Raw genomic sequence first — 14296 nt, 5'->3', positions numbered from 1 at the left:
AAAACACTTGTCAGTGTATGTGAGCAAAAAAAAGGATAATTTTCATTTTAGTCACAGATCACAACCATGTGCCATACCTCTGATAAAATCACTAAAGCTGAGCAGGAGTACAAATGAGCATTTTGCGTTCTTTCTTTTAGGATTTCAAATAACCAGTTTGTCATATGGGGAACGGTATACATTTTGCTTGAGATACCAGCACACCGTATCGCCTCGTTGGCTAATGGAAGATTGTGGGAATGAAATCAAAGTCTTGAAACTGAAGGCTAATTGACCAGGATTGGGGTACAATTGCACTCATGTTGTGTCATCATGATGGAGATAACAATACAGCATAAAACTACCAGGTGTAAAAAAAACATGAAGTGTTGAATGTTTGTTCTTCTGGAGAGGCAAGTCACTGCAGAGCCTCCAGCTAACATCTCTGCAAATTGAAAAAGTGCAATGTATCTGTTTTAAGGAGACTAATACAAATAACCATGGCCTTGTTTCATTGTCTTTCTCAGACCCCCCACCCCCCCAGTCATGTGCAACTACAAACACCAGCAATGGGACCACTTGAGAGTTAAAAACACTCCACCACTGGAGAAAGGCAGTAACGTTACCTTGCATTCTACACCTTATTACAGAGCTACCAGACAATAACTGGCATTTACTAACAAATGTATTTGAGTTAAACTTGACTAGAGAATTTCGACCATGTTTAATATTCAACGTGATTTGGTCACAGACATTTCGCAATGGGCCTCTGGTGAACTGTCACGGTTAACCTGGTTAAATACAAACCTGTTGTTAACCACCTCTAAGTGTCTCGCTGTTGCCCCCTTGTGGACACAAACAACAATGGTTCTTCCATAGAACATTTTACTAGAGTCAAACTACCGTTCATGTGCCATACAACCATTACTACCATTTCAAAACTAGTTTCATCTACCAAATTTCCAAAGCATTAACCCGAGTTCATTGTGTCAGTGGACATCCTAGTTTTTCCTCATGAATCGACAATGTCGTGTCATGGACCTTGAACAGTTTAATTTTGTTTGTTGAAGCAGCAAAAAGAATCGTATGATGCTCAAAGTATTTCCAGGCATGTAGAGATTCGACTCCCACAGTCTGGTATGACCACAGAGTACCCATGTCTCTACTCTTGCTAGCTGTTGTACACAAACCGTATGCGTTAGCACCTCTTTATTTGATTTAAGAGTTTGTTTTTTATTAAGAAGGCTATACCAGACGCATAATCACTATACATTGATTTAACATTACCTTTACAAGTTAAATTTTTCACTGAAATTACAGAATAAATATATGCACATTTTTTCAAATCTTTGTGAGAGAAAACATTAAAAGTGCTTCCTACAAAGCCGTTAGTGATAATATCCAGAAGCATTTTTCTTAAGAAAGTGCGTTGAATTCCATAAAATCTTCAGAGTCATTATATATTCACAAATGTTGATCGTTGGGTAAGTCCTTGAGAGAGACACTCCTTTTGTCTGTTTTTATAATATTATAAAATTAAATAGACCACTGAACAATAATGCGTTGCAGTATCTCTATTAGACGTGAGTGATAGTTTGGAGCAATCCCCACCCCTGCAGTTGAGTGCATGCAGCAAACTGCAATATTCTACAAACTGTGCCAGACCTTGGGCAAATATCCGCGCGTGAGAGACAAGCCGTGGAGACATCCTGCTCCACGCAGATCTCCTACAACGAGCAATGTGAGCGCTCTCTCTCTGCGTGGAGGCTTCGTCTAATACTTAGAATTACACGCTCCGGACGTCTCCCAGTGCGCAACCAAAAATCTGTTTTGTATAAAAATAAGGGTTGATAACATTGCTGGCTACTCTGAAAAAGGCACTTCATTGAATATCTGAGTATGGCCTTTCCTCCAAAACGACTTGGGGGAAAATATTTGTTGTGATATATATATGATTTTGTTGTTTTTCGTCATGCTGCTTTTTTGTTGTTCCATATTCTTTTTGGGCTATCGAGAAAAAAGTATTCTCAGGTTAGAATCGGTATGATTTCTCCAACACTTCGAGGTAATCCGGCTTGGTTTGGAGTTTGGCCCTTAACTCGAGGTATTCGCTTTGGGTCTGGTCGGGAAATCCTTTACCCGCGGTGAAAAGAAATGTTTCTTTTAATCTGGCGTCTTGCTGTAAATCGGGATATTGCATTCCTGGGGGGTGTGCGTGCGCAACGTGCATGTCCTTTAATTTAGGAACTGTGCCATAAAGGCAGTCTACAAACCCCACCGTAGGGGTAGGTCTCTGGCTGTCTATTACTGTGGGGCAAAGCACCCCGTTTTCGTGAAAACTCGCTATGTCCCCCGCCTGATTGACGGTGACGATGGTGTTGAGCTGAGAATTGGACAGAGCCATCGTCCATTCTTTCTCCTTCTCAAGCAGAGTTCGATAATTGCTGTTGTTTTCCTTAGTCTCTGCAAACTGCTCTTCGCCCTCTCCCTCTCGTGGTTTGTATATGGGGTTGTTGCACATCTGTGTAACTGGATGGGGGATGTAGTCATACACATGGCCGGGCGGTTTCTCTGGCGAGGCTGTCTGCCGCTCTTCAAATATCCTACACTGCATCTGGATGCCGGTCAGGTCCACCTCCTGTCGCTTTCTGAAGGGCAGTTTCTTCCGTCTTCTTAGGACGAAGGCGAACAGACCAGCAGCCACAAACACAGAAGAGATAAACAGTATCAAAAGACTCAGAATCAGCACCGAGAGAGGGACAGCGCCCGTTGCTGGGGCGTATCCTAATCCGAAAGTGCTGGTGGATGTAATGTCGTTGGGAGAAGCGGCGGAGGGAGCCGTGAACTTCAGCTCGGGGCAGATGACCTCGCCGTCGAGGGAGCGCAGATCCTTCCCAAAAACGAAGTTGGGCGTTTTGCAGATCACCTCCCCGACGACAATGACAGAGCTGAGCTTCTCCATCCACTGCTTGAGCGGGATGATGTCACAGGAACAGTCCCACGGGTTCTGGTGTAGGTCAATCTGGACAATGGAGTGCAGATGCTCCAGGACCCCGCTGACTGGCAGGTGGAGGAAGTAGTTGTTGCGCAGGTTGAGCCTGGCCAGCGAGGTGCCAGCGAAAGCATCAACGGGCAGAGTGCGCAGCAGGTTGTCATTCAGAAAGACCAGCTGCAAATTCGGCATCAGGCTGAATGCGGCAGGCTGAATCTCTCGTATAACGTTGTACTCAAAGTACAAGTAACTCAGAGTCTGAAGTCCACGAAACATGCCCGGAGTTAGCTTCTCGATGTCGTTTCCATTTAAATACAGGCTTTTCAAGTTAGGCAAGTTAATAAATGCACCCTCTTGAACGTATGATATCCGGTTGTTACCCAGGTGTAGTAAATCCAAACTGGAAAAATTCCAGAAATCTGATCTGTAAATTTTCTGTATTAAGTTTCCACTCAGGTACAGTTTCTTGGCATTTAGTGGACGCGGCAACAGTTCAGATATGTTATGAAAGGCTTTCTCTTTACAATTTACGGTGAGCCCTAAATCATTGATGTGTAAATTGCAGATACATCCCGCTGGGCAGATGATAGGAATGGGCGGTCTTGTCTGATAACCAGCCATAGGTGGCTGATTTGGCCCGGGGTAAATACTGCGTGGAGTCGGTGGAGTTTTGGTGGGTTTGGGTCTTTTAGTTGGCTTTACGGGTCTCTCTTTGTACTCCACCGACGAGGCAGTGTTGTGAAATGAAGACAGCATTGATGAGGGTTTCGTGGGCCACGTGTTCTCGTTACTGAACGGTATTTTGGGGATGCCAAGTTTAGCCTCCACTTCAGCCTCTGACAGCAAGGGACACAGCTCACTTTGTTTAATCTCGCGTAGGTCCTTGCCATGGAGGTGAAAGGGGTGCTCGCACGTTATATCACCAACCAACGCTGTATAAGGAATACGTTCAAGCCACGTTTTAAGCTGCACAATCTCACACACACAGTTCCACGGGTTTTCTTCTAATTGGATCTCCATGAGAGTGCGGCCAATGAACTCCAGCGTGCCCTTGTAAGGCAGAATCTTTAACCGGTTACCGCGTAGGTCAAGGTGCGTGAGAGAGGCAGACCTGAATAACATATTGGGTAGAACGGGTATCAAATTGTCATTCAAAATCAGCACTCTGAGTTTGTGCAGGTGCCTGAATGCCCCGCTCTCGATTCTTTTAATTACGTTATAATCAGCCTGGAGGTACTCTAGGCTTTCCAGGCCCAAGAAAGTATCGTTTCTGAACACCTCCAGTTTATTTTCGTGCAGGAAAAGCTTTTTCAAAATGCTCAGACCATTGAACGCACCAACATGAATGTCCTGTAACGCGTTGTTTCCAAGGTTAAGTGATATGGCGTTGTTTAGATGCAGGAAGCTGTTAAAGTACAACTTGCGCATCGAGTTTCTTTGCAGGTTGAGCTTGAAGGGCCTCGTCCATGATTGGGATATTTGACTGACATTTGTAAATCCTTTGCTGTCGCAGTGAACGTGGAAAATGCCCTCCTTCACTTCACAGTAGCAGGGGTCAAAGCAAGGCTCGTCTATCTCCTCTGAGTCGTCCAGCATGGGCATTGGCGTAGTCCATCCTAAAGCTATTGTGCTTAGCAGGGTAACCCACAGCATCCTTTCGCCGAGACCTGATGAAGCTCCGGCTAAGAGCCACTTCACAGCACTGGAAAACAAGAGAGAAAATAAAATCAGAAGGACAACTCTGAACTGAAGGACTTTTTTTTTCTCTGCACAACAATAAAAACCTGGACCCTCACAACCATAATGAAGTACCTATTTATCAATATGATGCTTTCAAATAACCTCTGCAAAAATATCCAGACGAAGGAACGGTGATTAAAATAAGACATCTGTGTGCATTCCAGTAGCTAAAATGAAGCAGTAACTTCCTTTTGAAATTATATGATTTCATATTAGACTATTGAATTCTGTGCTAAGCACTGAGCTATTTTACGTTGCGGTTTGCGGAGATACATCAAACCTTACCCCTGTTAACTGCGACTCTGACTGGATCCATCAGCATGGTTCCCAAACATATTGCAAAGAGAACAGAAGACGTTTGACAACATACCGCGTTTCTCAGTCCAGCACCTGCACCCTTATTCGGCCGGGTGGACTAAACAAAAAGGGATTCATTCCAATCCGTTGCGTTTTATCAAATACCACATCTACATGTAATTCTGGAACAATAATCCATCTGAATTCGGAGTTTAATGCTTAAAACTATTTATGTTAACTGAAAAAAGTATCAAGGTTGCCAGTGAATGTCAAATTAAACCTCCTGAGCCTAACTTATCTTTTCCGCAGACTGAACACTCGTGATTTCCTGTGATTGCAGGCGTTCTATCGGCAGATCGGTGAGGAAACTAATAGTCGACTGGAGCTGAGTCCCACTCTGGCATAGTCTGTCTGTTACAGCCTGTAACCGGCTTTTTCAGAGGTAAACTGTTCTTCGTCTCTAACGCGTCGCTGCATACCAAAACGGGAATAACACCAAATCGTCTTTCAACGAGAGTAAGTGGGCGCAAAATGTTGGCTTCTCTGCGGTCCGCCATAGGAAAGTGACTGCATTCTGCGATGAATAGCATACTTTATGCCGTTGCCCCCCTCCCCTCTCACATGCCTCCGTCGTGTGTTAAGCTACTGAAATCCACACACGAAAAACACATATAATCTCATCACGGATGCCCTGTCATCCCCTTGGATCGATGGAATGGGTACCTACTCGGTTTTAATGGGTTTCAACTTTACATCTCCCGAATCGAGTGGATGTCGAGCTGGGCAGTCCGAGATAGCGTCAGATTGCTGGCTGAAAGAGATATACATAAGAATGAAACACTCATACACACATTCAAACACACACACACACACACACACACACACACACACGCACACACACACACACACACACACACACACACGGGAAGGAAAACGCAAATCTCTAAATAGACTACACAAGACAGCTAAGGAAAACTGTGTCAAAATGCATCGAACAAATTGCATCAGTGGGGGAAAAGATTACACATATGGATATTCTAAAGCAAATCTCGCCCAATCTGTTGAATAGTTAGCCAGAGGTCAGTTCAGACGAATCACCGTGAAAGTGTATAAAATGCTTTAAATCCAGTTCAACATATGTTGGAGAGGATTTCTGGAATAAATAAGAGACAAACTGTTTCTTTCGTCCCATTCTCGATTAGCCTTCACAAATTAATTAGAGGTTAGTCTGTAGGTGTTGGGTTCAGGGATTTAAAACAAGAGGACAAACGCATCACTCACCTTCTTTGGAGGAGGCATTTAGTAACATCCGAGAAAAAAACACTAGTTAAAAGATTGTTAGATCTCGTCTCTCCACCATCTCCTCAGCTCTTTTCTCTCTCTCTTTCTCTCTCTCTGTATCTCTCCCTCGCTCTCTCTCTCGCTGTGACTGAGGCAAAAGAGGAAAAATGAAGACGTGATGCGCATGTAATGTCCAGCTTTTCTATAGGTTTGTTTATGATGCAGGTCCCCTAGTTCGACCGAGAACTCAATAGTGCCGGGAAAAGCTGTAGCTCAGGTTCGCTCCGAGAGGCGTCTTGTCCCCTGGTGCAACAGCATCGCTTGGATGCGGGATCATGCCGCGAAGAACCGTTCCTGATCAGGTCTCTTCAGGCGTCACGGAAACGAGCTTGAGGAAAAGGGAGCAAAAAAGCAGCGAAGGGAGGGGAGAGGGAGCGAGATTGGAGAGACGTTGGCGTCGGTAGCGTCGATGGTGATGGTTGAGAGGGAGGAGGTGCGGGTGGATGAGCGTGCCGAGTGCGGCACCGGGAGCGCGCGCCAGAGCGCTCCTCAATGTTTGGGGTAGACCATTAATGACAGCATTGGAGCTGTGGCCCCTGGAACGCAAGGTGCACCTGGAGAGAATGATGATGGCATGTATTAATGTGGAGCCCATTCGTACGTATATGCTCATTCAAGCAAAGTTTCACAACTTTTCTGTTTTGGCTATCAAATATGATGAATTATTGATGCATCTGAATATGCATCTGAAAGATTGGAGGGTGGGATATGATTTGTTTCATCTTTTTAACAATTCGTATTTGCTCTTCAGATATTTTTAGGCTTTCTCGAAACAAGTAATTAGTGCGTGATTTTGACATTTAAATGCCGCACAGCTCTTACATACACCAGTTTGAGTACTGGCCCATTTTCTCTAGGCGTGCATATAGGTATGTTGACGAATCTCACTTCAATCTTTCTGCAGTGACATAGAAAGTCTGTGTGCTCGCCGCGCTCCGCTTTCCCGTTACACCGTTTCTTGTGCCGTTCCCGCGCGCTGCCTGCAGCGGGCAACAAAGCTCTGTGCGTGGGGCACAGCTAAATTGCGGATGCAAACCGGAGGACTTCTGAATATTGTCCATTATAACGCTGCATGCACGCACGTTTTCCTCTATCCAACGTTTCCTTTCATATCTTTACACGTTTATTTATTTTTTAATGATAACTTTAATGGCTTATGTCTGCAACCTTTCATATATGTGTGCTTCAAACACTCATCCATGACTTTCACTCATGATAGGAAATATAATGTAACGCGTATTGGCTCCTGCTGATGATCCTCCGTTTATTAACCATGTAACCCTGTCATCCTCACCCAAAATGAAAAATGTTTTGTCAAAATATAGCCACTTGCCGATATTTGAGCGCTGTGTTTGTGAATCTGGAAGTACATTTACCAAAGATTAAGTACTAATCTGCAGTCGTGATCACAGACTCGGACCGTTCAGAGGAAAATCTCCAAGCATGTCCCAAGGGTGTGCTGTCAGACATGTTGGAGCCTCCCAGTTTGATTTGTAAATCAAATACCCTGTGTGCAGCCAACAGGAACAGCTTGCAAAACTATTAAAACCTGATATCAACTGCCAGTTCACGTGAATTTGGGCAGTCATTCTTCAATTGGCCTGGTAGCTGGTATTTTTGTCTTATACCTAGAGTGTGTTGGGGTGTTTTGGGGAGGATACACAAAATGGAGGTGAATAAATAGCTGTATCTACTATAATTCAACGAAGGCACAGGGAAACACAGAAAGAGAAACACAGATTTACAGGCAGACAGACAGAGAGACACACACGCATAGGGAGGCAGAGAGAGAGTATGGTGTGAGCATGTTATAAGTGGATGCTGAAGAACAACCCGGTGAATGTCCAGCAGTTTTTAAAGCTGTCAGTCTTCTTCTCCACACTATTGATCTGACGTCTCTCTCTCTCTACCCCATCTTACCCCACCCTTTCCTTAGTTGCCATGGTTGTTCAGGTTCACAAAAGCGTCAGCTGCAACAACTGAAAAACAAACAATAGTCTTATTCACAATACATAGGTCCTTGAGGCTGTAGCGTTATCTGGCGCTAGCTGAGCGAGCATACAAGCATACTACATAAATATGACTATGAATATATGACATGAAGAGGTCAGACTTTTTCTCACAGCTGTGGATGCTTTGAAGTAAAAACACCTTCAACTGGCAAACAAAGTTGAGATGGAAGAATTTAGGTGGCAGAGTTTACGTTTGACTGTCACTGTGGCAAGGAGTTTGGTGCCCCCAAATTTTCACTTGGATATCACTTGCATCCCACATACCTGGACCAACCCCGAAACCGATCCTCCATATTTGAATTGCTGGACTGAACAATTTTAAGTGCTTTTCTGGTGAGCATCAATCGCACCTGTCGGCCATCTCCTGCCACAGGGGACGTGGACGCATTTCCTCCACGGTCTGTCAGTCATTGGGGAAGGTTGCTAAGTCAGGCAGGGCAGATGTGAACATGCCACTCAAACCCAAAACACTAGTTGTTCCCCACCAAAGCCACAGGACCACTGCGGCCTCCTGGGGGTTCTGACCACACTACTCATCTCTACTCTTATTTCCCCTGTCCACTTCTGTTTGCTTTGAAAAGTGGATTGACCTGGAATGACCACTGCAGATGGGGCAAAGTTTTCATTACCATATATTCTGGCTAACTGATGTCTACAGATGTTATCTTAGCTTGGATGGCTGATCAAGGCAATTCCTTACTTGCAAAAAACATAATCAAAAATGAAATAATACAGCCGGGTTGGGGTATGCTGAGATTTCCAGAAGGTTCACACCGTTTCACTCAGGACAAAAAAAACATGGTCCCATGCTCTTTTTCTACTATATATTTGCACCATATATAAATATATTTGCACAATGCATATTTGCACCATACCGTTGTGTTTCCTTGCCAGCATTTTCACTGGCTAGCTGAGTAGAGGCTGCTCGTGCAAGCTCGTACTCTCACGAGTCAAGCCAAGATGAAATACCACTGGAGGGCTGAGTTCCTATCAGCTGCCCCACCTCTGCGTGCACCTCCCACTGACTACCTCCACTCACGGCTTCCCTGCTGTCCTTTCCTCCACCAGTCGATAGCTGTGCCTCATCCTCCTATTCACTCCAGCCTCTCTTTTCCATGAGTTTCTTACAATAGCTTAGCCCAGCCTTGCAGCACGCTAGACATGTTCATAGTATGCTGTCTGTAGTGCAGTGGCCTGCTGTGCTCCATATTCTCTGAAACCTATTAATCTTCTCTGCAAAATGTTCTTGTATACTGCCCTCACTCTCCCTCTTTCTCTCTCTATCCCACACCTCGTGTACATTTGCACACCACCCATCACCCATTTATACATGTGAATAAATCATCAAGTGGTGGTTGAGCAGCACGCATTCTCCCGGGCCCCCCAGCAGAGCCTGCTCCCCGGGGGGATTTAGACCTGCCAGAACCTGCTGCTTTCAACTCCCAACATAGATGCTCAAGACAGAGCCAAGGAATGTAGGCTAAAAAGAAAATATGTCAAAACCTGAGAGATACGCACACACGCACACACACATACACACACACACACACACACACACACACACACACACACACACACTCATACAGTTTTTATTTTCTTGGGTTTTATTATACTGCTGATGATGAAGCACTCTGAAGCTTTGGAAAGGATTTTAGCTCTCATTTTCTTGCTGACCTACAACGTCAGAGTAACCTAGCAAGAATGTTTCATCTTACCGATTTCCCACGTCTCAGGAGTTGAGTTGTTCGTTCCTCCAACTTTTGGGGTAACAACATCCACAGTGGTTATGGCCTCGAGGCTATGGAACATCACCCTGTGGACTGACTGCTGATATTAGCAGAGACAGAGGAGGCAAAGCACATCTCATTACACCAGGCTTATTTGTTGACTTGACTGGGGAAACAGGCAGCCATGGGAATACCCATCAGAGGATCCCAGCCGTCGGAGGAGGCAAGGCCCTCGTGCTTGTGCATGAGTGGGCTTCAGCTCGGCCATAAATACATTTCTGGTGTCAAGTGTTTGGAGCCTGGGCCGCCGAGAGGATGAACTGTCAGGTGATGCCTCCCCTTAGCCCTTTTTTTTTCTTCCTGGTTGTTTAACAAAGCGTCATCTGGGCATGGCTGAGAGGACCTTGGGAGCACAGATGGCGCTCTCAGTGGCATCTCACGGTGCCAAGACAAGGACCTCCAGCGAGATCTTTAAGCGTTGCTTTGTACAGGATTTTCTTTTTCTTTTTTTTTTATATGGCTTACCCTAGCCCCAAACTGTCTCATTCTGAAAGTGTAACATGCAGGAAAGTACCCTAATTCGCACCAGAACCTCAGGGGAGGGGTACAGAAAAAGAGAAAGAAGGAGGGGGATTGCGTGAGGGGAGAACTAATGGCCAGAAAATTTAGCAATGCAAGCTAAAATGCTAACAGTCTCATCAACCTCAGAGCCTCTAATTTTTGCCATCAAACACAAAAAAAAACAGGACAGCAGGGAAAGCTACACAAGCAGAAATGTGTGTGTGTGTCTGTGAGTGTGTGTGAGAAAGGGAGAGAGAGAGAGTGTGGGAGAGGGAGATAGAGAGAAAAACAGACTGTATGCGTGTGTGTGCGTGTGTGTGTGTGTGTGTGTGTGTGTGTGTGTGTGTGTGTGTGTGTGTGCTTGAAGAGACCAAGTAAACTCCAATATGTCAGCTAAGAGAGCTCAGAGAATGATATGCTGTGTATTGCAACGACAGCTTTCCTCACTGGAGCAGTGTCCAGGGCCTGTCCGCCACTTCAAAGCCCAGCATGTAGTGGCCCTCTTCTCTTCTCTTCTCTCATCCCACCATGCAGAAGGTTCTGTGTGCCCTACTTAAGGCCTCTCTCCACAACTTGGCTTGCACATCACAACTTTCTCTGCACTGCCACAGTTGAGTAATTAGGCCATGGTAATTTTTGACGCACTGTGTAATGACCCTTGGAGTTTATCTGCCCAATTCAAACCTTATTGTTCTTCGGCAAAGAGGATTGGAGATGAGAGAGAGAAAAAGAAAGGGAGAGAGAGAGAGAGAGAGTATGTGCATGTGTATCTGAGAGAGGGAGTGAGAGAGAATGAAAGGCAACAAAAAAAAGCGTCAATGACCTCTAATTGGTGAATTTATCCAGGTCAACAAAAGCTCTGGGGTGGCGTGTATTTGCCTGTTGCGGCGCGTATTAGACACATATATGAGTTGCATCTCTTTGTGACATAGAAAGGCACACCTGATAGTCAGCTTGGTTCTGTGTAGATACATATTTTTGATTGATGTTATTATTATCATTATTCATTGTGTTCATATGTCAGTCTCCCAAAGAGGGAAACACAGGGTCAAAAACTACTTTAGCTGTGTAGTAAGTAAATACTATAAGTAAACAAATAAATAAATAAATAAAAAGAGAAGAATGAAGGAAATAATGGGAAATAAAATAACTGCCTTTACCAAGTGCAGTAATAGCAGTGCCTAGTCTAATGGGTAAGATAATCGAACAAGAATATAATGTGCCTGAGTGGTAATTGAGACATAGAGGAGATGAAGGTCAACAGGAGGGTGACAGGGAAAAGCACTGAAATGAATGGACCATCAACTATCAAGAGGCTGCCAAGCAGTTAAGCAATGTATGGTTTAGAATAGCTGCTAACGTCATTATAACCTGAAGAAGAATGGACCACTCAAGAGCTCAACCCATAGAGCGGCTGGAGGTCATGAATCTGGCATAGGCCATGCACACGGCCAGGGCTGCCTTCTCCCGAGAACATCACTGGACTTCTGCCTCTCTAATTAAGAGAGAGTTGAAAATTAAACTCTTTTTAGGCTTTACCAGTGGTTGTTCCTACCTTGAAGCTTATGTAGCGCAGTCATTTGCTGATCAACCTTCACCATCTTTATTTCTGTCTGTCCACATCAGCCAACCTCCAGTGTGGAGTTACAGTTTGTGCAGAGTAAAATAGTCCAGTTAAAAAAAAAAAGTGTTAAAATTCCTACTTAATTTCTATCAGAAACATATCGGTGTACAGTGAACAGATCTTCAAGTAACTGAGCCAAACATGAGGATAGCAAGTGCTGGTGTCGTACCCCTACTCATCCAGCCCCTTATAACTTAGGAGGAAAATTAGTTATCACTTTGATTGGCAACAACTTTCATGTCCTCTGTGAAAAAAGGTCATTTTTATTTGGTAAGCATATTAATTTCTCTGTTTTGCAATATTTCATGCAAATATTAGAACAATAACGACTTTGAGTGTTTTGACTCAAGAGGTTTGTGATTTAACTGCTAAATATCAAGCAAAGGGAAATATCTTGACTGACCAGCTGAAAACATTAACATTAATTATTCTCTTTAAGTAAAGAGATTCTGAGTGACAAAGACTAGTTCATTCATTCATCCAACACAACTGTATCTTTCTGGTGGTCGTTTTGCTATTACTTACATAATAAAATGACTGCCGTCTTCATGTTTGCTAGCCTCCTTTGTCAGCTTTTTGTGGGGTTAACGTTTGCTAGCGAAATTTTTGGGACAGTTAACCATCTACAGTTGAACTACTGCCTAATATTATATCATGTAGGCAAATTATGCTAAATTCTTTTGGCAACATTAAAGCAACACTTTGCAGAAATGTGCTACTTTTTGAGGTCATATGAGGGACAGATATCCACACCTGCCATTCCCACTAGCCATCCAGGCTATGTACTATGTCGTTTTGTGGATGGCACAGTGCATGAAACGTTTTTGGACTTTTCAAGGTTTAGCCTGAGACCAAAATTCCCATTCCCATTGTTGACCCTGAAACTGGCTTATCAATAGTATACAAATGAAAATGGGGAATGGTAAATACATGATGGAATCCTCATAATTCAGACTTGAATGATTACTGACCATGTACCAAAATTGTACTAATAATGATTATTTGACGTGACATTTCAACACGATATATTTAGCTTTATTTGAGATAAAAGAGATGGGAACAAAACAAAACAAAAGCCACATGTCAGTTAGATGTAAGGCCTACCTATTTTAATTTGATTTGATAGTTCTGTTATTGCACAGCTAATGTATGATGATGGCCATGACCCCCACTGACACTCGGGATAGACATTGGAAAGCTTTTGTCAATCAAAGTAATGACTCCTTCTCCTCTGTTATTTTTTTAATTTCCCTCTCTTTTTCGGTAGAAGGTCACATTAAAATGACGCAAAAAGGGGTTGTTAAAGCTGAATCACACAATCATTTATGTTGCAATGGGAACAAAAAACATACCTAAGGATATCATGTCGACCTGACTATTATGAGCTGGTGGGTTTTAAACATCAATAACTACCTTGCTCTGCTTCAAAGCTAAGGCTTTGTGTGACGCTAATTCCTTATGAGCATGCAGTAATGTGGACATACCACCTCAATCAAAGCAATATTGCAATGCATCACCAGGAAAAGCCTTGTGAGTTCCCTTTGCAGATGTAATGTCACGCTCTTAACGGCCCCAGCCTGTGGGCTCGGAGGCGTCTCTCTCTGGCAGTTATTTTCAGTCAGCGCACAATCCTATAAAGCCAGACCCATGAGAGGTCTCTGCCATGACTGTCTGCCATGGAGAAAGCTTCTATATTCCCACCCCTCGTGTTGACACGTGTGTTGACAATATAAACAATTTAGGACTGCAAAACAAACAAATAAACAACAATATTATAATAGTATCTCAAGATTACACATATTACAGAATTTGGCACCTGAATCATGTAATTGTAGTAGTGTGTGTGAGTGTGTGTGTGTGTGTGTGTGTGTGTGTGTGTGTGTGTGTGTGTGTGTGTGTCTTTTCTCTTTGCATGCAGACGTGAGTCAGCAGGGAATGGAAAACAATGATTTGGGAGTACAGTTGGAATACACTATCTCTCTCTTTCACTCACAGACACACACAGACACACACACACACACAG

General features: G+C 43.8%; 1 protein-coding gene across 1 annotated transcript; it reads right to left on the bottom strand.

The window, feature by feature from the left end:
* Positions 1–2011: 2011 nt before the first annotated feature.
* On the bottom strand, positions 2012–4627 carry slitrk3a (SLIT and NTRK-like family, member 3a; the record flags this gene model as incomplete). The annotated part of the gene is made up of 1 exon (XM_080844903.1): positions 2012–4627. Exon 1 carries the CDS (start codon positions 4622–4624, stop codon positions 2012–2014), a length of 2613 nt encoding a protein of 870 aa, XP_080701029.1. The 5' UTR covers positions 4625–4627.
* Positions 4628–14296: the final 9669 nt, after the last annotated feature.

This window comes from Sprattus sprattus, assembly GCF_963457725.1.
Source record: "Sprattus sprattus genome assembly, chromosome: 9".
Classification (NCBI taxonomy): Eukaryota; Metazoa; Chordata; class Actinopteri; order Clupeiformes; family Clupeidae; genus Sprattus; species Sprattus sprattus.
This window is presented reverse-complemented; position numbering and strand designations above follow the sequence as displayed.